The 18017-nt window shown below is 42.5% G+C and overlaps 1 protein-coding gene across 1 annotated transcript in view; it reads right to left on the reverse strand.

Annotated features, from left to right (window-relative positions):
• PEX7 (peroxisomal biogenesis factor 7) overlaps positions 1-12688 on the reverse strand; it is an 82827-nt gene extending 70139 nt beyond the window's left edge. Inside the window, exons 1-3 of the mRNA XM_034765571.1 lie at positions 12464-12688; positions 5812-5869; positions 4347-4497 (exon numbers count right to left, since the gene is read on the reverse strand). Of these exons, the coding sequence (XP_034621462.1) occupies positions 4347-4497; positions 5812-5869; positions 12464-12599 (345 nt within the window). The 5' untranslated portion in view covers positions 12600-12688. The remainder of the gene's footprint in view (positions 1-4346; positions 4498-5811; positions 5870-12463) is intronic.
• Positions 12689-18017: the final 5329 nt, after the last annotated feature.

Genomic DNA, 18017 nt, shown 5'->3' on the forward strand with positions numbered 1-18017 from the left:
ACAGTTGAAATTTCTTTGGGTTTAGTACCACAACAAATTCCCTTTCACTTTCATTGTACACCCATCCACAATATACACATCCAGTTCCTCAATCACACTTGCATGCATAGGCACCGACTCTTTGGGTGCTCCAGTACCCACCCGCAGCCCACTCGATCAGCTCCTCTCCCTCCCCTTAGCGCCTCCTGCCTGCCACAATCAGCTGTTCCACAGTGTGCAGGAGGCATTGAGGGGGAGGGGGCCGGAATGGGGCAGAAAGAGGTGGGGTGGCGGCGGGGCCTGGGCTGGGTGGGAAACCCCCGCCCTCCCCGGCACATAGAATCATAGAACTAGAATGGACTTCAAGAGGTCATCTAGTCCAGTCCCCTGTACTCATGGCAGGACTAATTATCTAGACCATTCCTGACAGGTGCTTGTCTAACCTGCTCTTTAAAATCTCCAATGATGGACATTAGAAAGTCGGCACCTCTGCTCACATGCACAATCATAACTCCATCCTCAGATTAGTTAAAGTAGAAAATATATGGGTAATCTATATTTAATCTTGGTGTTAATGTTGTTTATTTATTAATGCGTAACTGGATATGCGTATTGTAGGTGGCTGTATGCTCAAAGTGAAAGGGAGCTCATTGTCAAGCTAGAAATCTGAGTGCATTTGAATGGTAAGGCCCGTGCACAGTGGTTGGTGTGGATGATAATGTTGCTTAACTGGAGATTTCCTCAATTTGTAGAAATTGTGCTGAAAGGTAACACATTTAGTCAATTACTTTTTTATTCAGAGATGGACATACGTCAACATTCTGGATTTCCCAGAAGCAAGACAACAGAGTTCCATGCTTTAATCCATGGTAGTGCCGTTCAAATCATTATTTAAACCTATATTACTTAAGAGACTTGACACATTGTTCCCTCTTGCAGCTTTTTCAGCCTGACCCTGCCATTGCAACAAATATTGACGTTACCCAGGGAGTCATTCCATGCTGACAGTTCAAAACACTGTCTTGCCTCCTGCTATGACCCTCTCTCCTCTACTTCAGTTTATACTGGACATACTCTATCACACTTAAAACATACATCGACAGCAAATGTACATTGGTATGTCCATTTCCTGGATGTAAAAACATGTTAGCTCTCCTTGCTGTGAAGTGAAATGCAACATTGCTACTGGCTGCTGAATACTGTCCATCATTCATGTCAGTCACATCTTAAACTTGATCTGCAAGCTGATCAACAGCAGTAGGTACCAGATGTTTCTGAAGTGGCATACGATACAATTATGAAATAATCTGCCCATAGTGGAAAATTTCTTCCTAATCCTGGCCAGTAATGACTAGTTTATGCTCTTTACACTGTATAGGAAAATTACAATGATCAATACTATTCTTGGCAGAAGACAACTGCAATGAAATTGGCTGTAACCCCTGACAGATAGTTTTTAAAATGTCACTGGTCAGCAAAACCCACTTAAAGCCAATGCCGTTCTTTGACCATCATATTGCTTCAGGTCTGCAAGAAAATAATTCCTCATCTTTATGAGAGCTAACAGGCAATCATTCATTCGTAGGAGTTTCAGCCTTGCAAAAAGAGGTGAACCACACAAGCTAATGATTTCTGCACCTCAGAAAGATTCCCCCCAGTATAGCTACATCAGGTATAAATACTTATAAATATATACCAATTTATGTTACTAAATATGAAACAAATTCTGATATTGTAGTATTTTATCTTTAAGAAAATTCAACTATCAGAGGGGTAGCTGTGTTAGTCTGTATCCACAAAAACAACGAGGAGTCCAGTGGCACCTTAAAGACGAACAGATTTATTTGGGTATAAGCTTTCATGGGTAAAAACCCCACTTCTCCATGCATGCAGAGTCATGCATCTGAAGAAGTGGGTTTTTTACCCACGAAAGCTTATGCCCAAATAAATCTGTTAGTCTTAAAAAAAATTCAGTTCGGTCTTATTTTTGTCAATAGACGTAATGTACGGCTAGTCAGACCAATATAAAGATCCATGCTAGTCACAATTTTTCCACCTAAACAGTGGGCCCAAAATCTTGTGCATTCGGGCCTGTTGTATTAATTCAGATGGAATATATGGACCCAAAGAGTTAAAGATGTAACATAACCCAGTCACTGTCCAACATTAAGCTGTTTTAAACAAGGTTTGGAGTTTCACACGCAGAGACCTCAGCCTGCTTAATCCCATGGCAAACATCATTAAAAATCCTTTTAACCTTTTATCAGAGATACAGAAAAGAAAGAAAAAGCTAAAGCATTTGAAATGAAATGTATTAAATAAGGCTTTCATTTTAACAACATTCCTTGTTCCTTTTACTTTATCTGGAGAGAGTTTTTCAAAGGAATACACCCCTTGATTGACAGGATTTTAGATGGTATCAAAGATGGTAATAACTATTTTGGAGGGAAAGAGAAGAAGTTACTTGAGATGGCTGGAGCTATTAAAGTCTGATCCCGTTTCATAAGATGACAAAACACACATACACAAAGGGGAGAGAAAAGAATAGTAAAGACAGAAAATGCAGCTTCTGTCTCTGATGTTTTCACTTGCAACCTCATTACTGGAAAAAACACAGGTACAGCACATGGTCTTATCAGCCACTTCAAGACCTGGCAAACTTGAACAAGGCTTGGGCTGTTTAGGTGATTGCTTTAAGTTGCCTCTTTCTGGTCACAGGCTTACAGCAGTGTTGCAAAATATGCTGTCCTGGCTGGCTAAGCAAGAGTGTTATTAGAGAGAAATAAAAAACCAGAGAGATAGGAAAGAGAAGAAATAAGGTAAGGAAGGAAAAGCACAAAAGTCTCACATCTCAAGTGGTGTTTGGGATTCAGCTGGAGCCAGTAGAGGTGGCAGTGTCATCTGGATGCCTCTCTTGGCCCAGTCTTGTCAGGACACCCTTCAGGATGAGAATAAAGTTTTGGGATCCCAGGAAATAGTGGAGTGGCTGCCATGATGGTGAAGCTTGCCCCTTCCCCATCTCTCATCTTTCAGTCAGGCAGCACTGCAGTCTATTAGCTCCCCCTACCCCCAAAGTCCCTTTTTCAGGAACCCAAAAGGGAGTGATGGTGGAATAGCCCATCCCTTCATTATTTTGTTCATCAATCAGGCCTAATTTCCAATACAGCAATTTTGGTTCACCGATTTCCAGTTCCACACTTCTCTTGTTTACCAAGCATGATCTTAACACAATCCTTGAGTTATATCAGCAGGCCTTTTGTTAGACTGAATTAGTGCACTGTGTCCCGCTTTTGCACTTTTTCCCCATCCACATTTGTTATAGGTCTTATGAATTTTCAGTCACTTTTAAAGATAAGCTTGCAATTAGGGTACATTTGTAGGCCCAGTTAACACAACAGGACCCATTGTGGGTCACCTCTTTTGCAGGTCCCTTAGAAAGATTTTCAATTATCTGCCTCTCCCACCCAAAGTACATTATATCACTTTGAACGGGTTCCCCGTAGCAGTCTAGCACTCCTTTCTGCAGGCTGAGTTCATAATGTTACATGACTTTTCCTTCCCATGTGCCTCTACTTCAGGGTTGTGACATGCCAAAAATATAGAGGTTACAGTTATTCCACCTATTCCCCATTTTGAGAACCAAATAATTAAAAGAGTAACAGTCAGCCTAAAAACACAATGAGGTAAAATACTGTTGAAGGAGATATTTCAGTTTTAATGGTTTGTAAAAACGACAGGAATCATTTATATTCACTCTCAGTGATAAGTAAAGAGGGAGAAAGTGTCCAACTTTAAATAGATGCTACTTCCTCCTTCTTTATAACCTTGAGATGTGTACACACACAAACAAATTCAGCTTAGGCATGTTATATTAATAGTTTTAGGATTCCTTTTTATGCTTAATGGGCACAAATAACTATAGTATTCTGAGAGTAGGCCTCACAGATATTTGAAGGCTCTTGCCTTTTCCCACCCTGACTATGAAGAGAGTCCTGAGGATCTGCATAATGTCTCACTTTACACCCTTCATGGTACCATTGCTGCAGACACCATCCTTCTAGTTGAGACTTGGCCTGTTCAATGCCACATTCTACTGAATGAGTTCCCCAACCTAATCTTGGAGGAATCGAGAATAAAGTCTTTTAAATATTTCTAAAAAATATTAATTTTATGTGACCAAATGTCATCTCTTATAAACACAATATGTAATTTACCTCATGTTCAACAGTATTGAAGCTGTAAATTCATGCTATTACCCCAAGCAAAGAAAAAACACTTTCCAATAGTGATTCTGCAAGTGAGCCCTTTAATAATCCAAGCAGTAAAAAAAAGTAGGTCATTAACATTTTTAAGTTTGCCTCTATTACCTCCTGAGTGTGCTCTTTATAGACTTGCAGTGGACCTGTTGGGTTAGCAGTGTCCCAGATCTGCAGAGATCCATCCCCACTAGAAGTCACCAGCACATGTTCATTGTTTTCACTCCATGTCACATCAAACAGGCCATCGTTCCAGTCAAAACTAAACCAAGGCAATCAAGATATTCATCTATGAGAAATGACTGTATAGCTGGTTGGGTATATTCAAAGATTAATCAAAATGTTCTTTAATTTACCACATTCTGAACATATTAATTTTTTGTATGTTTGACTTTCTAAAGAATCTTTTTAGAAGAAATTCTGATGATACCTTGAAAGTTTTTAAAAATTTATGTTACAACAGGTCAGCACAAGAGAGCCAGAGACCATCACCTTTCATATAGAGATTGAGGTCTGATTTCCATCCTAACCTTCCTGAGCAAATGGGAGTGCTACAGAGGTAGTGCCAACTTGGATATATCATAGAGCTATTATTTATCACTAACAAAGATAACAAAATATCCAAGTCAATCTCTACTTCTATTTCACTGAAGGAAGGGCATGCCACTCATTGATCTACAGTGACCACTCTGATTGACAGCAAAACATCGTTAAGTGATTAGAAGAGTCCCATCCAGTCCTTTTTATACATAAGGATGCTGATTGTAATTCAGAGTCTCCAGGGTGGGAGTGGTAAACATGGAACAGTCCTCCAAGGTTTAACAAAGAAACATAGGGCCTCCCACTACAAGCAATGAGGGGATAGAAAGTACTTTCATTACTGAACCAGTAATATTCATTTATTACTATAATACTATACCCAGCAGTAGCAGTACAATATTTAACTGCTATAAGTAGCCTGCTATCTAATTACCAATTGAAAAAATATCTGCTGGTATCTAAGAGTAAGGTAATTTATTATATTTCTATTTAAACTCTCATCTCAGATAAGTCCAAATGGTCAACTTTATGTTTCAAGTTGTGTCAACGATTCTCTTACAGTCAGAGCACCACAAGTTTTTAGGTGGGGCATTGCTGAGCTGTGAGAGGAGATAGCCTAAAAAGAACTACCAGAGGTATCACCATTCCCCAGAAAAGATCAATAGGGAAATACCTACAAAGTCTAGTTTCCACAGGTTCCCGCTTCATTCAAACCCATTCAGTGAAAAGTTTTGGGTCCAAGCAGCAATGCAAGGGCAGCAAGACTCAACATGCAACAATAAGCTAGGCCAGAGACACTGCTTTTAACTTGCACCACTCTGCTGCCCCTAAATGACTTACTTTAAGAATGGTGTCAACTTTCCATTAAATACCATTTAATATTTTAAGATAATATAACCAGATCTTTGTACCTAAGTAATGGAGGTGTATATTGAATATATCATACAGCCATTATTTATTACTAACAGAAATACCAAAATATCCACTAAAGGTTCTATAACAAATACTTCCCATTAAAAACGTATAAAGTTGTTACCTCCTGAAAAGACAAATCCCAGCTTCATTTTGTTCCAGCACTGCCAAAGTTCCACAACCTGAAAAAATAAGAACAGCACAGTGCAACAGAGCCAATTTTTTAAATCCACTGGAAACTATGATGCACTGTGATGGTTTATACTACAGTGCAAATGTGGAAGGCACCTGAATCTGATAGAGGGACCCGCGCAATTAGCTGTGCTTATAAATAGCTTCTTTGGCTCCATTTATGCCCTTCTGCTACTTCCTGTGTCTCCGTTTTCGACACTTCTAACAGTAAAATGGGAAAAAGGGACAACTCACTGCAAATAAAACATTTTTATATTTTCTTTTGAATAACCTTACGTTGCAAACACAGATCAGTATGGGATTATATAGATCCTTTTATAATATACTAGGGATAATACTACAGAAAACTGTAATAAGAATTAAGCTTATTATGGATGAACTAAGAAATGTAGGGAATTTGAGTCTAAGGAAATGGAATTCAGATAAAACACTCCTATATGACAGGGATACTATCAAAGTGGAAAAAAAAGTATCACATTTCTATCTGAATATTATTAAACATGCTGTTCTTACAAGAAAGATGTAAGGCGACAATCCTGTAATAAGCGCAGCACAGGAATTCAACAAAGCTTCCCATGGGTGCTAGGATGTGCCTGTGAAGGCAGTTGCTAAGAGTATTATAATTTTTTCATCCAGTTTATTTTGTATATTATGCTATTTAATTCTAGTCAGACTCACTCTTGCCTCTGTATAGTCAGTTTTCCTCTGTTTGAGAGGGTCTTTCCCGAGAGAGAGAAAATATTTTGTAAATATAGGACAATCTGGTTGGGAAGGAGACTCGGAAAAATTGTCAGGGAGTCTGGGGCAGATGTAGAATCTGCAACTCACTATCTCATTAAAAAGTAACAATATAAATGGCCTTTGTATGAAACAGAAGCAAAAAATGGAGGAAATCAGTAAATGTTTTGGGATATGTTGACGGTATGTAAGCAACTTATGAATCCAACAATATATTTGGATAGAACAAAAACTTCCTAACAGGACAGCCTTTGAAGATATAAAAATATATGAGCTATTTTGGTTTAATAAGGTTTACAATGAGACCACCTAACATTCGCTCTGCATATCATTTTTCCCTTTATTATATGTGTTATAAACAATAAAACAAAGATAAACTAAACTCTAATAGAACTGTGCTGTATTCATAAATTGAAGGCTTACATTAAGAAAAAAAAATGAATAAAAAGTCTGGAGAATGGAGGTATTGCACTTATAGGCCAAAAGAGTATTTTGAATACCATGCATTGCATACTGTGAAGATTAGACATTATGGGTGGGATTCACAAAGGTATTTAAACACTTAAGTCTCAGGGTATGTCTTCACTACCCGCTGGATCGGCGGGGGGTCAATTTATTGCGTCAAATCTAGACACAGTAAATCGACCCCCGAGCGCTCTCCTGTCGACTCTGGTACTCCAGCTCGGCGAGAGGCGCAGGCAGAGTTGACGGGGGAGCGGCAGCAGTCGACTCACCGCGGTGAAGACATCACGGTAAGTCGATCTAAGTACGTCAACTTCAGCTATGTTATTCACATAGCTGAAGTTGTGTAACTTAGATCAATCCCTCCTCTCTCCCCCCCCCCCCCTCCAGTGTAGACCAGGCCTCAGGTTAAGGTGCCTAAGTCCCAGTTTTGGTTCCATTGCAATGCACAAAACTCCCACTGAGCCCTGTATGCTCCTAAACTAACTTGACTCCTATGTTTTCAAGGTAAAAAAGTTCCCATGTGCCTAAGTTTCTGCCTCTGAGCATATGCATTACTGCCTCTCTCCAGGCATCTGGACACTTATCTGCCTAAGCTTCACAGTGAACCAAAAACTGAGGGAAAACACGCATTCGGCCGCCTGTATCATCTATGGGGCCTGATCCGACAGGTGGCCTCTGAGCACACCTACAAGATTGGAGCCCATTCAAAATCTGGCTGGAAGGAGGTGGTGATGTTGCTGGTGCTCACCTTATAACTAGGGCCCTACCAAATTCAAGGTCCATTTTTGTCAATTTCAGTCATAGGATTTAAAAAATCGTAAATGTCATGATTTCAGCCATTTAAATCTGAAATTTCAGGGCATCGTAATTCTAGGGGTACTGACCCAAAAAGGAGTTGTGGGGGCGGGAGGGTCATAAGGTTATTGTAGGGGGTTTGTGGTACTGCTACCCTTACTTCTGTGCTGCTGCTGTTGGCGGCGCGGCCTTCAGAGCTGGGCAGCTGGAGAGCGGTGGCTGCTGTCTGAGAGCCCAGCTCTGAAAGCAGAGCCACTGCCAGAAACAGCGCAGAAGAAGGATGGCATGGTATGGTATGGGCACATTTACTTCTGCACTGCTGCCTGCAGAGCTGGGCCCTCAGTCAGCAGCCACCACTCTCCAGCCACCCAGCTCTGAAGGCAACAGCGCAGAAGTAAGGGTGGGACGGGATGGTATTGCCACCCTTACTTCTGCACTGCTGCTGGCAGGACGCTGCCTTCAGAGCTGGGCGCCTGGCCAACAGCCACTGCTATCCAGTCACCCAGCTCTGAAGGCAGCGCAAAAGAAAGAATGGCTATACAGTGACCCCCCTGCAATTCCCTTTTGGGTCAGGCCCCCAATTTGAGAAACACTGGTCTCCCCCATGAAATCTGTATAGTATAGGGTAAAAGCACACAAAAGACCAGATTTCAGTCCATGATGCATTTTTAATGGCCGTGAATTTGGTAGGGCCCTAGTTATAACTTTTAACTCAGTGGTTAAGCCTTCACCTGGGTTGTGAGACACCCAAGTTAAAGATTTGAATAGTGGTCTCCGACCACTCAGAAGGGTGTTTTAACCACTGAGCTATGGGATATTCTGATAGGACATATGAGTAATTTTATGTACATAAGTACACCTATTGAACTCAGTTCAGCTATTTGTATGAGTCAGGTCATTCACATGCAAAAGTATCTGCTGGCATTACATTTTGGGTTTTCCAAACTTTACTTTGGTTAGTGATTAAATTACATTCCAAACTGTTCATCTGCCTTAAGAATTGTATTGTTACTGTTTACACGTAGAAGGTCCTACAAATAATAACTTGCAGTGTCTAATATATACAAATATGGGTACTTTGTACATAGTGTTTCTATACAACGTTGTTTTTCTGTGCAACAAAGACAGAAAAACAAGTGCAACTTAAAATAATTAGAAATAAAAAGTGGCTTGTTTTTTCATTAACCTGGCCCATAACCTCAATATCTCCTGTTGAAGCTGTTCCACTGTGGATAAATAATGGAAGAATGATTGGAAGCAATGGGACTGGACCCTGGATGTCTAAGCTCCCAGATGGATGCCCTAATCACCAGGCTAAGGAGTCATTCACACTCTCTCCCCCTGTAGCCCAAAGACTATTTAATGATTTACCTACAGTTAGGGTGACCAGACAGCAAGTGTGAAAAACTGGGACCGGATAGGGGGTTATAGGAGCCTATAAAAGACAAAGCCTCAAATATCAAGACTTCTCACTATAAAATCGGGACATCTCGTCACCCTACCCACAGTGGAACAGTTTCAACAAGAGACATTGAGGGAGCCCCACATCAGAATTGCCCACAGCTCAGCGATCTAAGCACTGTTTTGAATGGAGCAAGGCAGACAACGAACTCATTTTACAAGGAGTGCCTAAGCTGTCTGACTACATGTGGCAGGATCCTGTTGATGGATCACAAGCAAAAGTAGGCACCTCCCTTCAGACTGGATTTAGGCACCTATCACCATAAGAGGAATGGGACGTAGCACACACACCTCTCCTTGGCATCTTCCATTAGCTATCTTAGGCACTTCCCTGCCTAGCATGCTGGTTTTGTGGATCATATTCTTAGGAGTGTCTCTCTCTCCCCATTCATTCTACAGGAAGCCTAGGTGTCTAACTCTGCTTTGCGGATCACAGTGTTGTTCCTATGATTTTCTAGGTGCCTAAAAGTTAGGTGCCATAATGCTAAGTGTTACAATGTCTAAGGCCCATCATGGATCCATACACACAAAATGATTGCCTAAGAACTGTTCTTCAATCAGCCAGATAAGGCCAAGTTTTCAAAGTAGGTACATACAAATAGGTACTTAAACATCAAAATGCCTAGTTAGCAACATAATGCCCAATTTGCATGTACAAATGCGTTAACTGCAGACACATGAATGTGCAAGAAGGCTTCTGTCACCTTTTTTGACATCAAATCAACAACAAAAATCTTACACAAGGCTGACATAAATGCCTCCCCTTTACTACTTTAGTAAGTTATTTTCTATTCAAAAGCAGTTCCTCTGGTTTGCTAAACACTAATTGCCACAACATACTTTATTTTAAATAGGTTTTTTTCTGAGTTCTGTGCATGTTATTGGACGTATCAATGGGCCATCTATCTCCACCCATCAATGCAGGGTTTATACTTTTTTCCAGTGGTTCATGTTGTTATGCCTGGTTAAATGGAAAAGATTTGCTTTGCTTTTCTCTTAAGCAGACCATTTCTCTCCCAGAAGAGAAATTTAATTCCAGCAAGGAAGTTTAGAATGAAAGAGTTAGACCAGATTACCAAGTCTGACCTCCTGACCACCAAGCACCCAGCAACTGAAATTAGACCAAACCGTTACAGACCATGTGAGACTAAACTATTATAGAGATGGTCTTCCCTTCACTGCTATGCCGTAGTTACATCTCAGAGGCTTCAGCTAATAGTCTTATTTTTTTCTGCAAACAAAATAGTCCCAGTTATGTTACTTCAATTTAAGTGAAATGGCAAAACATCAAATGACTTCAAGATAGTAAGACTGGGCCCATCAGTCTCAAGGAAGGAATACCTGCGAAGGAATACCTGCATAACTAACCCATGCATAAGTAGGCCCAATTATGTGACTAAAAGTATGTGTATCCTTAAGTATTTGCAGGATTGGGGCCTCTAGGCTGGCTTACTGTTGATACAGCACATTCCTTCTGTATCTAATTGACGTTATGGGTTAGGTTAATGAAAACAAGCAGCATTTTATTTTTATTATATTTTAACAGTGATGTTTATTTTTCTGTACTGTATTTGCTGTACAGGAAAACACTACATGTTGTTTTAAAACGCTATTTACAAAGTACCCATTTTTATTAGACATTGCTACCTACAAATGATAACTTGCAAATGCCCGTAAACACCATAACATTCTTAAGGTAGATGAACAGTTCTGAATGTAATTTAACTGATAAACAAAGTTTGAAAAGTCGAAAAAGGTAATGCCAGCAGATACTCGTACAAGTCCTGTCACTCACATGCAAAAGTAGTCCACTGACTTTAAAAGGTGTACTCATATAGTTAGCAGGATTGGGACTAAAGTGAAACTATAATTTTTCTTAACATCCTTTCAAAAATCATAAGTAATAAATTGGCTTTTAAACACCCCTTCACTTTATTATATGGAGATATACCTTTCTCATAGAGCTGGAAGAGGCCTTGAAAGGTTATCAAGTCCAGTCCCCTGCCTTCACAGCAGGACCAAGTACCATCCCTGACAGACTTTCAAAGTTATTGACTTTCAATAACCTAACGTCATATTAGCAGAATAAATGTGTTTGTCTGCAATACACAAATTTAAAGATGACAGTACCCCTTTAACTAGAATTAGAAAACCCCCAAATCAGTAGCAGCCTACATTTTATAGGTTTCAGAGTAGCAGCCGTGTTAGTCTGTATCCGCAAAAAGAAGAACAGGAGTACTTGTGGCACCTTAGAGACTAACAAATTTATGCATCCGAAGAAGAGGGCTGTAGTCCACGAAAGCTTATGCTCTAATACATTTTATATGTATTTATAAAATATTTGTAGTCTATGTAACCATAGACTTTTGCTTCCTCCAAACATAGCAAAACTGAAGTGAGAATGTGTAATAACTCTTCAGCTCAGCATCTTACAGGTCAAAAGATCCTAGTGCACATATTCCACCCCCTCTCTCTCCACTGGAGTAAGAGAGAAAAAAAAAACCACAAAGCACACTAAGAACTGACTGGTCTAATCAGTAGTTGCACTCCAGAGGCAGCAGCAGCAACGCTGTCTCTGGAAGCAGCACCGAGGATGGGGAAGAAACTGTTAAGATTCCTCGGGAGTCAAAGTTGCCAAAGGTCTCAAAGCAAGGGGCGGAGATAAACACCACTGCACAGTAACACAGGCCCCAAACACACTTATGCGCATGGAAGTTATCCAGATGTAGGTCTGTTTGCAAAGATCAGCGCCAGCCCATACAAGGTGTAACGCGGAGCAGATCGCAAACTTTAGGGGAGGCCGAGCAGGGAGCGTTACAGACGGAAAGGGGCTGGGGGGGGGGAAGGAGGAGACAGTCTGATGCCACAGAGCTCGGTCGGGACTGACATTTCCCCCGACCTAGCTCAGGCACCAGGGCCCCGCGGGGCTACAGCGGGTGTCACGGCAGGCGGGGGGCACAAGGGCTCCTGTTGCAGCTTCCTGGGCGGGGAGGCGCGGGAGGGGGCCGGGGCTGCAGCCCCGCCCCGCTATAAGCGAGGGGTGGGAGAGGCGGAGAGCCCGTGGTGGGGCTGAGGACAAGCCCCCAGGAAGGGTAACACGGGGGGAAACGCGGCCCCTCCCTCACCGGCGATGCCGTAGTACTGCGCGGCGGCGCAGGCCAGGCGCCCGGGCACGTAGGGCGAGAACTCCACCGCGTAGCCGTGTCGCCCCGGCAGCCGGAAGGCCTGGGAGCGCCGAGCGCCCCCGTCGGCCCCGCTCATGGCCGCGGAGCCGGGTGCCCCGGCTGGGAGAAGCGAGTCCCCCTCGCTCTAGCCCCACCGCGCGCACACGTGGGGCCGCTCGGGAAGCGCCCGGCCCAGCAAAGGGGCGGGACTGAGGGCGCGGCGCCGCCATCTTTGGTTTGGGCAAGACGCTGCCTAGCTCCTGGAGGGGCCGAAGAGGGGCTGTTGTCAGAGGCAACAGGCAGGGCTAAACCCCGCCCCCAGGGAAAGCAATAACAGAAAACGCAGCAATGGCCAAAGTGTTAACGCCTTTTTTGTTTCAGTTTTCACCAAAAAGATTAGCAGTCATTGCATGACTAATATAGCAAACATCAGTGTAAATGGGGTAGGATCTGAGGCTAAAATAGTGAGAGTTAAGAATAGGGGTCTGCCCTCAAGGGGTCACGAGCTTATTGCATGGAGGGTTGCAAGCTATCAATCTTCACCCCAAACCCCGCTTTGCCTCCAGCATTTATAATGGTGTTAAATATATAAATAAGTGTTTTTAATTTATAAGGAGGGACGCACTCAGAGGCTTGTACAAAACTTGTCACCAGTACAAAACTTTGAGAACCACTGATTTAGCTCCATCTCTGAACTGGGTGGTGGACAGTCAGGCAGGGAGGGGCTGCTTCCTCAACGAGACAAGATTAGCTCCAGGAACCTAGCATTGTACAACCCAGGAAAAGACAAATGATGGACCAGAATGAGAAGACAAGACATTGAGATATACTGGCTATGAAGTCGAGAGGGAATTGCCCCTGCTCTGAATAACCATGAAACATCATAGCCTGAGAGAAAGGGGAAAAAAATGACAAATCCTTTTAAAAGAGATGGGGTTTGAAGTGAAATCTATTCAGAAACTGAAGGACAATATCTAGGCAGGAAGCTCTCTATGAAATGCTGGATTCCCCGCTATAGTTAGGGGGTACTCTGGGAAACTGTTCAAAAGCTTTAGGTAACTTGTATTAGAAAAGAGATTTTTATCTAATTTGAAAGTTTAAGTCTTGAGATTGTGTCTTTATACTTATTTTCTGTGTAACTTGTATGTGTTCGCGTTCCCTTACTATTTCATCTTTGAATCTGTGTTTTTTCTATTAAATAAAATTTTAGTTTATTTTTACCCCAAGTAGGTCTCTGGAGTGCACACTGTGTGGAGCATGTGTGGCAAAGCAGGTTGATGTTTGCGGGACTAGTTTCATGCCTTTGAGGGTGACAAACCAGAGGGGGGAAATCCAAGTATCTAGTAGTTAAGAACTTGGGGTGGATGGATTTGGGGAGACTTGAGACCAGAAGAGCTGTTGGTGTCACCCTACAAAGTGTAACTGATGGAAGCCTGGATGAGACCTTGTGCTTGTGGACAGGCTATTGGTGTCAGGGCTCCGAGCCATAGCAGCTCAGCATTAAGGCACCCCAGGTTACGGGCAGGCAGTGACAGAACTGTTTATGAGTCTGAGTGATCCTGAAAACATCACACCTAGAGAATGGTCAAAATTTCCAGGAAAATCTTGCAAAGAGAACATTTAATAGGCACGAGATCAAGAGGTAGTTAGAGGGGTACAAGAGAATCCTGAAAAAGAACCTCACTCATTGTAACATAGGCTCAAATGTTTTTCTCCCATAGAAAAACCTGTGAGAGGAGGTTCTGAAGGTCCTTGCTGAGATCACACACATCATCCCATGGGTTCCTCCCATGCATACACAAAAGGTTAGGAGACCTGCCTCCAAACCTGACAGATCCCAGGATCATGTAGGAGGCCAAAGCCATCTTGTGTAAAACCCCTATGCCTTCATATTGGATCTGACTCTCAGTGACCCTGGTTCCCTGGCAGTATGGCTAGCAGGGTGTTCCTTTGGTCACAGTAACCACTGAATACAGAGGAAAAAGGCTCTGTGGAAAAGATAACGAAGTCTGGGACTATATTATCATTTGTTCTTAATTTTTCTGGGTCTGGAGGGAAAACAATAGGCTTGACTTAAAGCTAATTAGAGTCTATGGAAAGACTCATTGACTTCAATACGTTTTGGATCAGGCCACTGTTCAGACTCCCCTAGCCTGCCCATGTCTCTCCCTGTCTCCATCCTGACCACAGTCTAAGACCCAGATCATGCAAAATGGTTTCCATAAAATCTACTTGGTGTCACAGGAGTACCTGAGCCCCATTTTCCTGTGAAATTGAAAAGATCTGTGTGCAGACCTAGGCAGCATGATCCGGCTCTAGGGCAGCAACAAGCAAAATAATTTGGCAAGCCAAAGCAGCTGATGCAGAAAGTTTTGCAGAGACACATATTACTCAACATCAACAACTAAAGCAAAAGGTACTTTTAAACAGAAAGAGGAGATACAAACAAAACTAGTAAAGAAACACTACTGCTTTTACCTCCCCAATCTCTGAAAAGATATGTAAATCAAGAACTGGTTCTTTAGCTATCTAAAAGTCAACAAAAACGTTCGCTTAATTGATCATTTTCAACATGAAGCATAACCATTGACAACTGCATTTTATGTAGGAATATCTAAAACAGATTCAACAGTGTTTCAACAGTAAAAACAGCCAACCAAAAAAAAAATGTTCTCAGAAATAATCAGTAGGTGGCAGACAAGTTCTATCTAAAAATTAAGATTCCACTTTTCCAGGAAAAACTCCTAAGCAACATTGAAAGATTTCGTCATGCTCACAAACTAAAATGTGTAAATAGCTTGATGATGCCCCATGCTACTTAACACAACCCCACTTCTATAGGTTTATTGCCCAACTCTGTAACATTTAATCCTTAGAAAACCGGCTAGCTGCCTGGTTGATTGCAAGAATGGCAAGTAGAGATCTCTAGGCCAAGGAGAGAACTTCCACCAGCAGGGGAAGTGAATCATAGAATATCAGGATTGAAAGGGTCTTCAGGAGGTCATCTAGTCCAACCCCCTACTCAAAGCAGGACCAATCCCCAAAGTGGGGACACTTTGGATTCCTCTTCTTTGAACTAGAGCCCCCAGTGTGACCTGCTAGTGTTTTTTGACCCAACAGTTGGCTCAGAACTGATATGGGTTGGCTGGCGGAATATGTCAAGTGGGGTCAGAAAGGAAGGTGAGGTTAGCTGCTGGGTTCAGTTCCCTGCTCCACCACAGACTTCCTTTCTGAGCCTGGACAAGACATTTAATCTCTCTGGGCTTAGGGTCTCCATCTGTTAAATGGGGATAATAGTACTTCCCTACCTCACAGGCACATTGTGAGGCTAAGTATGTTAAAGATTGTGAGGCACTCAGCTACTATGATGATCTTTTATTTGCCTTCTAGTTTTTAAACCTTTAGGATTCACATTGTCCATCTTTTCTCTGTTTCCTTTGCTAGCAGAAACTTAGAAACTTCCTTTTTGTAATTAAAGCTGAGGTTCTCATGTAATCATAAGACTCTAAACAAAACACCACATATCTTACAGCTTATGATAAAATCACAAGAATTCGCAACACTGGGTCTGGAAGCAACCAGTAGAGAGTGGGAGTGGATAGCAGCTAGCTGGAACTAGGTAGGCAGCAGCAAAAAGTCCTGGGGGAAAGCAAGATAACTACCAAATGGAAAGTGTGAGGGATTAGGATAGAGACTTTTCTGGGGGGATTAAAGGTGCATAAAGATGTGAGAAGACGGTACGGTTCCTTGTGAGTAGAAAAAAAGAGGGAGGAATCTGGGAAGGGGTGTGAGACTTACTGTATAAAGAGAAACAGATGAATAGCAGAGGGCAAGTATATACAATTTAGTGCATACTCTTTAATTCAATTTCCTCAGTCTAATGTAGTATGCTGGTTAATGATTAATACAACATTAACAGTAGAGCCATTGATGCCAGGCCAGTTATTGATAAATTACAACGAATTTTAGATCACTTTATTTATTTGGTCATGTATATTTAACTAAAATGGTATTATTTCCTCATCTGTTGCACGAATTGCTGATGTTTTCATATAGATCTTATTATTTAAAGATTTCAAAGGCTCCATCATATGTTTATAAGAGTTATTTGGGTAGAAAAGTGATCTTGTATTCCTCTGAAGAGATTTAAACTCCCTACTGAGGTCTGAGGAGCTAGTTTTCCAAATACCATAATATCACAGTACCCATAGTTGTCATGTTGCTGATTGTCTACATAATCTTAAATGGTTTAGCTGCATCCCTATAGAGCTTAAAATGATTGGCAGTCTTTCTTTGACCTTTGTTCTATACTTAAACACTGTTTTGAGTATTTGATCTAATCCTTTGGTGTCAAGGCTTGGGAGTCGATGTGATGGGGTGTACCAACCCCGCCCTGGGCCAACAGGGCATGACAAATCACTGTGGGTCCTGGAAACCATGCCCCCTCATCCCTGCTGTGCATGCTGCAGGTGGAGGGACAGATAAAAAAGAAGCAGCCCAAGCCCAGTTCAGTCTGGGCTGGTTGAGGAGGAGGAAGGATGTGTGCTGCAGGCTCTTGCAGAGGTGCTTGTGAATTTCTGAGCTGTGGACCTGGACTATGCTGCAGAGCACTAGCCAACTGCGGAGACTGACTGGCTGCTGCTAGCTGGGGAGATGCCTGAGATGAGCCTTGTGCTAGGAAGTGACCCAGGGAATGTATTGGAAGCCAATGCCTGAACCTTTAACCGGGAATTTCCTGGCTTCACAGGGCTGTGGGTTGGAACCCAGTGGATAAGAGTGGGCCTGGGTTCCCCTATTTCTCCCTGCCCCCACCTCTGTGTGGCTACTGGGGGCTACAGCCACAGATAGGTTGTTTGCTTTGCCCTGCCCAGAGGGTTAGAGCCCCCAGCTGCTATTGTTTGCCCCAGCCAAGAGGCTTGGGAGGCATAAACTGAGTATTTGCTGGGCCCTGACAGGGGTCCTGAGTCCCCCTCATTGAAATTGCCTGATGCAGCAGGGAGTCCTGATGATTGTGTGGCGGGGTGTATCAACCCTGCATTGGGCCAGTGGGGGTAGTCCCACTTGACATGCAGGATCCCCTATGACTGTTGGCACATTCTCATAAATAACTCCTTCTCCTTTATTGATTATAAGTAGGGTTGGAAGACTACTGCACTGGGCAGCATAGCATAGGGAGGAGGCGATCAGCCCTCTGTGGAGAAACAAGTGGTTCAGGACTCTTTAGAAAAGCTGGACGAGCACAAGTCCATGGGGCCGGATGCGCTGCATCCGAGGTTGCTAAAGGAGTTAGCGGATGTGATTGCAGAGCCATTGGCCATTATCTTTGAAAACTCATGGCGATCGGGGGAGGTCTGGAAAAAGGCTAATGTAGTGCCCATCTTTAAAAAAGGGAAGAAGGAGGATCTGGGGAACTACAGGCCAGTCAGCCTCACCTCAGTCCCTGGAAAAATCATGGAGCAGGTCCTCAAGGAATCAATTCTGATGCACTTAAAGGAGAGGAAAGTGATCAGGAACA

This window comes from Trachemys scripta, chromosome 3 (assembly GCF_013100865.1).
Source record: "Trachemys scripta elegans isolate TJP31775 chromosome 3, CAS_Tse_1.0, whole genome shotgun sequence".
In the NCBI taxonomy this organism is placed as follows: Eukaryota; Metazoa; Chordata; order Testudines; family Emydidae; genus Trachemys; species Trachemys scripta.